Source organism: Echinops telfairi, unplaced genomic scaffold (genome assembly GCF_000313985.2).
Source record: "Echinops telfairi isolate 266 unplaced genomic scaffold, ASM31398v2 ScPeMD7_9;HRSCAF=40, whole genome shotgun sequence".
Lineage (NCBI taxonomy): Eukaryota > Metazoa > Chordata > Mammalia > Afrosoricida > Tenrecidae > Echinops > Echinops telfairi.
This window is the reverse complement of record NW_022103906.1, coordinates 73,818,743-73,827,996: the sequence shown is the minus strand read 5'-3', so window position 1 is coordinate 73,827,996 and position 9,254 is coordinate 73,818,743. Positions and strand designations below refer to the sequence as shown.

Genomic DNA, 9,254 nt, shown 5'->3' with positions numbered 1-9,254 from the left:
AGACGTATGAGATGTTTAGACTCAGCATTTTTAAAAAAAATGATGCCTGGCACATGTATGTTAAGGTAAATTTAGAAAATTTAAAAAGGTAACAAGGCTATTTTAGAAATTTATATAAAAGCACAATCCAGAGTAATTAAAAAAGACATGTGACGACAATAATACAACAAAAAAGTATTATTGTACACAGGCTAGGATTTCGTTAGCTCTCAGCTGAAGATAGGCCACGGAAGTCAACCCCTTCCTCAGCAGCCACAGCAGGACTGCCGGGAGGACACTGGAGTCCCTGCTCAGCCCCAACCTCGGACAGCCCGCCGCGGGCTGGGCACTGGGAATGGCTTCAAGCATCTGTCGCGAGTGTTGTTCTGATCTCCATTTACAGCTCAGGTAACTGTGGCATGGAAGAGAAATACTTTTCTATTGTATCATCAATAGGTTAAGAGTTGTAATTCTTAAAAAGTACAAAAACAGTCAAACCTCAAGGCAATCTTTTACTCCTAGTTGAGATAAATTACTGAAGGAAAAACCCCAAAACATATTTTGGTTTGAAACTTAATGGTAGAGATTGAAAAATGTTCTAACTGCCATCGAGTCGTGAGTAAGGCTGGAATTCTTATATAGTTTTTAAGCAGTTTTACTGGCACTGCGTCCACATATCATACAATAGTTCGATCATATCAAGAAGAGTTGTACAGTCATTACCACAATCAATTTTAGAACATTTTTTCCTTCTGTGTACTCATTATTTGTGTAATTATTTTTCTAATTTTGGCAAAAAAATACACAATGAGACATTCTCCAATTCAACAACTTCTCCACATGTCATTCAGTGCCAGTGCTCACTCTTCATGTTGTACAACCATCATCAACATCCTTTTCCTAACTATTCCACCTCCATCAGCATAAACTCAACATTCCCTAAGCAAAAATTATTCCTACTTCACCCAAGGTTAGCCACTGGTCAAGCTTTTTTGGTTTGTTTTCTCGATACAATGTTCACATAGCACACACTTCAACAGTTAAATTGTATATACATCATTACAATCCGTTCTAAAGCCCACCCCCTTGTGTTGACTGTTTGCTCCCCAATTCCCCTCACCCCCACCGTTCCCAATAGACCATTGTATCAGTTATTAACTCTACCCATCCACTCCTTGTGCTTCACAAATTGGAAAACCTAACAGAAATAAAAAAAGAAATATTAAACAGCTAAGAAAATAATAAGATGAAAATAAAGGGCGAGAGAGAAAGACCACCAACAATATTTTCAAAGCCAGAGAAGAAATCACTGTTGCGGAACAAGTGAGAAATATTTGAGCCTAGAGCAAATTCAGGCTGGGTTGAGGGAGGTCAGTTTTAAAAGAGTTCTTTTTGCGTGTGGAAAAGCAGCAGAAAAGGTGTGGGTAAGGCTATCACATCTTCCCTGCACAAGTCATGGAAACGATCTCTAGAAATAGAAAATGCTTGGCTCGCTCATCCCTTAATAATGAAACGACACAGTACGAAAATCCTCAGATTGTAAAGAAAAGGACTTACTTGACTGCGGCAAACACATTATCTCCACTTTGAACAATCACACAGTTTTTCTTTGCTTCATTCGTCCCTACATACACAGGAAGCTCGTCAGGAGAATCCCTGGGAAGCAGAAGGTGTTATTAACTGAGCTGTCCTTAATTCCTCTTACCAAGCAGGTAAATTTTTAGGTTTATAGATTTTATATATAATTTACATCTATTGGCTCTAGGTTCCTTAGAAATGAACATCTGGACAAATCTTATACAGTGAACCCTCGCCACTTCGCGCTTCGACTTCTGCGGCTTCACTCTCGCGGTTTTTGTGTAACAGCGCATGCTCTGTCATTACTGCCACTGATTGGCTCATACTGTACACGCTTCTGTCTGCATCGCAGATACGTATCAGATGCATTTTTGCTTTTGTACAGTGTAATGTAATTGTTTGCGATTTTTAAGAAATTTTATCTAAGCCCTATGATGGCTCCTAAACGAGCTGCTTCTTCTAAGCCTTTTGACAATAAAAATAAGCGCCAGAGGAAGATGCTCACCATCCAGGAAAAGGTAAAACTTTTGGATATGATCAAAGATGGCAAGAAAATCGTGGAGGTTGCACGCCATTTCGACTTGAATGAGTCTTCCGTTCACTCCATCCGTTGTACTTCATAATACAATAAATAATAAATGATAATTGTAACGTTCAAAATGTTTTACTGCATTTTCCCTTTTTCGTTTAATAAATTGGGTAATACGTGTAATGGTGACTAAAGGGTGTTTTTTCATGTCCTCTATGCTCTAATTACGAAAATATTTGATTTACAAATAAGGAATCCTACTTCGCGGAATTTCATTTATCATGGTAGGGTCTAGAACCGATTAACCGCGATAAACGAGGGTTCACTGTATAGCGGACACTAAAATTAAGATTCTTCAATCCTAATACTTCTTCTACACCCACATACAAAGGAAAGGGAGAAGAAGGCTTGTTAAAGAAGGAAATCACACACCGTCATCTCCTTCCAAGTTCTAGAGTCTAAAACAAAAGGCAACCAGAAAAGAAACAGGTCAGAGTGTTGGCTAACGAGGCCTTCCTTTGCATATCATCAAACCTGTTTATCTCATAATCAAGGAAAACAAGAGATCAAGTGACTTCAAGATCCTAATAAGTCAACACAACGTCACGAACAGAAGCCACATCACTCGATTCTTGCTACTATCAGAATTACTAAGCAGCCCTGGTGGTGCTGTCGGACTGCTAACCGGAGGCTGGTGGTTCAAACCCACCGGACACTGCACGAGAGAAGGTGGAGGGCATCTGTGCCCAGAGATTTAGTCTTAGAAACCCACGGGGGCAGTTCTACTCACTGAGTCAGATTCGACTCAGTGGCAGTGAGTTTTGGGGCACTTTCCTCTACTTCCTCTATTGTCTTCCTCATCACATCAAATGGCAGCTTTTCTACTGGCACACTAAGACCAGGTATTTTCCCTCACAATGCCACTATTTCCCAAGACTTTAAGGATCTGGCATGTCTTCATTTAATCCTCACACTGTTCCTCTCCTGTATGTATAATTTCCCCCATTGTTATTGGAGAGGAAACTAAGATAATGATTGGTACAAGGTCACTTAGCAGTCACCCGCTCGTAAACCACCACTCTGTCCCCTGGAGGCACATGGCGCATATATGATGTGCAACTCCTCTACATGAACATCTGGGGCTCAGGGGTGAGGGGATCATGGCCACAAAGGAAAACTAGTGGCATTCAACTTAAAAGAGTTCATCTATTTAAAATGGCAGTTTGTGAGGAATAAGAAATAGCCTGGATCCAACAACTAGGAGGAAATGATGCCCTTCACCTTGGGTAAGGCCAGTGCGTATCCATTTATACTGGTTATCAGTTAAAGAAGAAAAGAAGACTGCTGACCTGAAATAGCCCATGTGGTACTGCGACTGATCATCCCCGACAATTATCGTCTGGAACTCGGGGGGGTCGTAGTAGAACCTCCAGTGCAGGTTACAATTCAGCCCTGCTGCTTTCCCCTTCTGTTTCTGCTTCCCGGCGAGGAGGTCATAGGGGCCCACTAACCGAAGCCCAAGGCTGGCAGAAAGTGAATCTAGAAAGAAGTTTATGGACAACAGTATTCATCAGGAGGCAGTGAGGAAATCATGATTTTTATCAGTCAACTATTTCTAATTATTTTATAAGCATTTCTAAAGTTAAAAACAAAACACTAAAAATTCCCAAAACTTTTAGGTACCATATAAACTCAAGTATAAACCGACCCGAATACCAGCCAAGGCACCTAATTTTACCACAAAAATGGCATTAAAAAATGTACTGGAAAACTCAGCTTATACACGATACAAGTGGAGATGTTATTTATAAACATTCAATGGAAAAAAAGCCAGAGCAGCACTTACATTTAGGATTGCCTCTTAAATTAGCCATTGAATTAGTTTATAGTTCAAGCATTCCTGCTATTTCCTATTTTAGCCAAAGCCAGACTATCTGTAGTCCTACTGGGTGCTGAGAGATAAACACTTAATCGTGTCTCATTACCACACTGTGGTTAGCTTCATGGACCCATAGCATACATGTTTATAAGGGAGACAGGAAAGGAAAATGGATTTGAAAACAATGTTTCCTTCCTTTCCTGGGTGGTGCTAATGGTGTCCACATGTGTACACACGCAGCTGCTATTGATCTACTTCTGAAAAATCATCCCGACAACCAATGGAGCACAATTCTACTTTGGCACACAGGTCTTTTCTTAAGTCAGAACCGACTGGGATTCACCTGGCTTCTCTCCACTAATCAGCTCATCAACGCTCCAGAGTCCCTGGGCTCCCAGGCAGTCTACTGGCCTACTCTAGCCCTGCTTGTGGAGCCAGGCCTCGGCAGCGCTTCCTCTGTTGGCACGCAGCAGGGTCACTGTGAGTTAGAACAGGCTCAAGGGCACCTAGCAACAAACCCTGGCTGAGTCCACCTTCACAGATCACAGAGGGAGTGTTAAATAAAACCAAAGCCACGTGGTCTGTTCAAATGTGTAATTTTCTAACTTCTGTAAGCACTCCAGGCAGGACCCGGAAGAAGAAAACTCTTGGAAGGAGTAAAGGGTGAGAAAGTCACCAGAGAAAGTCTACTTTGAGACGGACAAATAGTGCTACCTCACTGGAGCTTAAGGCAGTTCATCCCACTGTTTACAGTAACAGGAAAACTAAAAACACCCATTTCACTAGCCAGTAATAAGAAGGGTATACAGGAAAAACCGTCTATGCTCTCTTCCCCCTGTAAATAGATCTAAGTATATAAAATTTTAGAAGATGAGATTATGCTGTTTTCCTCATCTGATTTCCATCCTTCATCCTGCCCTACTAAAAATTTCTGACTATCTTCCCATGCTCTCAAATTTATTTTAAATGTTTAAGAGCTGCATGATTTTCTACCATGAAAAGGTGCACATAAGCTTCATTCTCCGTTGAAGTATCTTTTGTTGTTTGAGGGAAGAGTCCTCCACAAGCCTTTCATAAGCATCCTTGTTGGTAAATGCTGATGCACAGCCATGAGTACAGAAGGTGCTATACAATGCAAGGGTTGGGAAAGACTGTCAAAATCCAGACAGCAGGTGCCAACCAACAATGTATGTCTCCTCTACTCCATGCTAGTTAAAGCAACAACAAATCACACAGTACAAAACAGCATATAATTAAAAGTTAACTCCATCTCTTTCCTGTTCCCAGACCAACCCATTACCAGTTTCTGAATCAACCTTTCAGAAATAGAGGTAAATAAATGGAACACAGGTATATGTGTAGTGTCCATATACTTTTAAAAAAGTCATTTTATTGGAGGTTCTTACAGCTCTTATAAAAATCCATACATACATCAAGTTGTACATTTGTTGCCTTCATCATTCTTAAAACATTTGCTTTCTACTTGAGCCCTTGGTATCAGCTCATTTTTCCCCTCCCTCCCCACTCCCTCATAAACCCTTGATAATTTATAAAGTATTATTATTTTTGCTATATTTTATACTATCCGACGTCTCCCTTCACCCACTTTTCTGTTGTCCATCCCCCAGGGAGGAGGTTATATGTAGATCCTTATAATCGGTTCCCCCTTTCTACCCTACCTTACCTCCACCCTCCTGGTATCACCACTCTCAGCAATGGTCCTGAAGGGATCATCTGTCCTGGATTCTCTGTGTTTCCAGTTGCTATCTGTACCAATGTACATCCTCTAGTCTAGCCAGATTTGTAAGGCAGAATTGGGGTCATGATAGTGGGTGGGGAGGAAGCAATTAAGAACTAGAGGAAAGTTGTATGTTTCATCGGTGCTACACTGCACCCTGACTGACTCATCTCCTCCCTGCAACCCTTCTGTAAAGGGATGTCCAGCTGCCTACAGATCCACACACTTCTTTTGCAGTTAACATATTTCAGGCATGATACTTTATTGAAAGTTTATTACATTTATGCATTAAAAACCTGCCTATTAATAGCCACTGAATAGATGCATTACTGATGGGCATGTAAGCGGCATTTCTCCCTTTTTCTTTAATAAGTATGCTGGAGCTTAATTCTTGGTTCACAAAAACCACAAGACAAATTTCTAGAGGCCCAACTATTAAACTGTACTAAAACCTCCATTTAAATATTAAAGTGCTTACTTCCCCACTAACGCTCATCAAACCATGTGGTAAAATTATCTACCTTTGTCTATTAGTAATAGGGACTTATCATTATGGCTTTAACTGATATTTCTTATTACTATATTTGTTATGTGAAACATCGTTGAAACGGTTCCTTTTCTATTAACTGTTTATATTCTTGGCCTGGTAGCTATTGCCTTTTCTGCTCATAGAAGCAGCAGAAGGATCCGGGAACAACTCACCAGCTGGCTTTTCAGGATCAAGTTCTTCACAGAACTTCCAGAAATGATAGAAATCTTCAGGCAGAGAGAGCTTATAATGATTTTCGACTTCTTTTCGCAGGTCACTGGGGACATCAGCCTCGCACGACTTACTTTTCTTCACATCAACGGTTTTTTCACACTGAAAATTGGCATACCAAATTTATGTGCTACAAGGAATTTCAATGGCTTTCCTTACAAAACAATATTGTCTATTTTTGTACACCCAACCCCATGGATATATGTTTTCCTTAAGACTCTGTAAGTGGCATTTCTAAGTCAAATCTTGGGATGCTTTTGGACAAAGATAAAGAAGAATCTAACAGATGATGGTCAAGAGGGGCCCACGCAGCAAGTCTTTCAATATATTTCTCTGGGATACTGGAAACACAGAAGGAAAGAAGGTGGGAAGAGGGAAGGAAGGGAAGAAGGCACGCAGTGAAAGGGAACGACAAGAAGGCAGGGTCTGCCCTCTCTGGGTAAACACATGATCTAACTCTTTAAGACAGATTCAGTGATCACATCAGAAGCAGACTGCCAGAAATAAGCGGCTCTAAGATTTGTCAGGGAAACAGCTGCTGCTTCAACAATCTCCAAACAGAGCCTTCAACTTTAAAGCACCTTTTTCTTTTTTGGCATTCCAAATGAAGAGACCGGGAAGGTTACTGGTAATTTTAAGTATCGATAGTCTACAGAAAATTAGCCGAGTATCAGGAGAATATACTATGGGCCCTCAAATCCAATTATGATAGAACTGTCTTTCATTCCAGGGATAAGGTTGTAAAATTCAGCTCTGTAGTTCCTCTGCAACATGGATTTATTACAGAAGCATACAAGGCTACACCATCTTTGATAATGCCTCATAATCAATATTTGGTAAGTTTCTGCAAAGATAGTACACTTATTTGGAAGCTACTCATTCTTTGTTATTTAGTAGTAATCTGATTCTGGGCACAGAGAGCCTTTCATTTTGGACTGAGTTTTTATAGTTTCATTGGTAATGTAATCATTCAATAATATTACAATTTCTGCAATGATCACCACAATCAATTTCAGAACATTTTCATCTTGTACTCCTTGTTAGCTCTCCCTTTCCCCTAACCTCCCTTAGCATGCCCCGAGGCAATGCTCAATCCAGTTACCGTCTTTATATATCTCCCTATCCTGGATTTCACCCACAGAAAATCCAACAAAACACAGACAGGAAGCAAACAAAAAAACCAACAATGACTAAACAAAATATAGAAAAATCTGGACTGAGTTCTTTCTTAATTCACAAGAAAGCTTCAGCAACAAAGCCTTCTCCCTTCTCTAGCTCCAAATTTAATTAAAGCCGAGGTTGAAAAACTCTAGTCTAAATGTTTCTTATCCATTTTTTTCTAGGCTCAAGTTTAGTGATGCTATCATTAAAAATAGGGAGCTCTGGTGGTGTAGTGGTTATGCACTGGGCCGCTAACCTCAAGGTCAGCAGTTTGAAACCACCAGTCGCTCCTAGGTAGAAAGAGGTGGCAGACTGTAACTGAAACCCACAGGAGTAGTTACCCTGCCCTACAGGGTCACTATCAGTCACAAGTGACTTGATGGCAGTGAGATCATCAAAAGTCTATAAAAGGTATTCATGAATCAAAAAAGAAAAAAAGCAGGAATCTGCACTAAGCAAAAAAACACTTGAAATACCTATCAACAGGTGACTGGATGGCAAAATAATGCAATGTTATACTTAGTGAAAGTTAAACTACATACAACAGTATGGATCAATCTGAACAAAATAATGTTGAATTTAAAAAGAAAATCCTAGAAGAGTATATGTAGCATGATAGCCATTTGATGACATTAAAAAGAACTGAAAATAGTTTAGGCATGCTCATAGATGATAAAGTTTGAAGAAAAAAAAAAGGTTTAAGGGAACAAAAAAAATCACAAAATTGAGGATAGTGGTGACAATAAATGAGGGTGCTAGGAAGAAGTTAAGCAGAAGGAATAGGGACAGGGCACAAACAAGATATAGAGCTACTAGATATAAAGTTTTAGTTTTTCTATTGGCTGAGAGATTCACAGGTGTTTGATATTAACTATGGTAAGCCAGGACCACACACTGACTAACCATGGTCGCTCATCGAGTTTCTTATCAATCTGTGTTTCTCTTAGTCATTAAGAAAAAGTTAAAATAACTCTAAAGTTGTTGGAGGAGCCCTGGTGGTAGAGTGGTTAAGCACTGGCTGTGAACTACAAGGTTCAAAATTGTAAACCACCAGCAGCTCCAGGGAGGAGACCGGGCTGTCAGTCCCATAAACAGTCTCAGAAAACCCCAGGGGGCCGCTGTGAATCAGCATTGGTTTTGTTAATAATAGCAAACAATAGCAGTCATAAACCCACTGACATCTAGTCAATGCGATCCAAAGGGCACAGCAGAACTGCTTCCCAGGGGTTCCCAGACTAAGTCTTTGAGGGAGCAACACCGCCTCTGTATGTTTATTGAGCACTTAATATTTACCAAGCCTCTGTTCTAAGCATTTTCTGTGGATTAACTCACTCAAACCCCACAACTGCCATGTGAGCTTGATACTATGACCCACATTTTACAAACAAGGAGATGAAATGTAATTCCCTAAGTAGAAAGGAGGAATTGAAATCCAGGTGGGTTGGTTCTTAAATGCATGTTTAACCAACTTATCAGGTGCTTCATCAACGACAAATAGAGCAGTGGGAACATCAGAATAGTGATCTGCCCCCCCCTTCCATCTATCATTTCAATCTTTTAATTATTTCTTTAAAAAACTTTTTTTAGAGGATGTCATCAGGCTCCTTTCTGTTTGTATACCTGGTTTTCA

At 40.2% G+C, this 9,254-nt stretch overlaps 1 protein-coding gene across 1 annotated transcript in view; it reads right to left on the bottom strand.

Moving 5' to 3' along the window:
• Positions 1-9,254, bottom strand: part of LOC101659661 (histone PARylation factor 1) — a 19,706-nt gene that overhangs the window by 8,804 nt on the left and 1,648 nt on the right. Inside the window, exons 2-4 of the mRNA XM_013005181.2 lie at positions 6,406-6,565; positions 3,436-3,625; positions 1,537-1,635 (exon numbers count right to left, since the gene is read on the bottom strand). Of these exons, the coding sequence (XP_012860635.1) occupies positions 1,537-1,635; positions 3,436-3,625; positions 6,406-6,565 (449 nt within the window). The remainder of the gene's footprint in view (positions 1-1,536; positions 1,636-3,435; positions 3,626-6,405; positions 6,566-9,254) is intronic.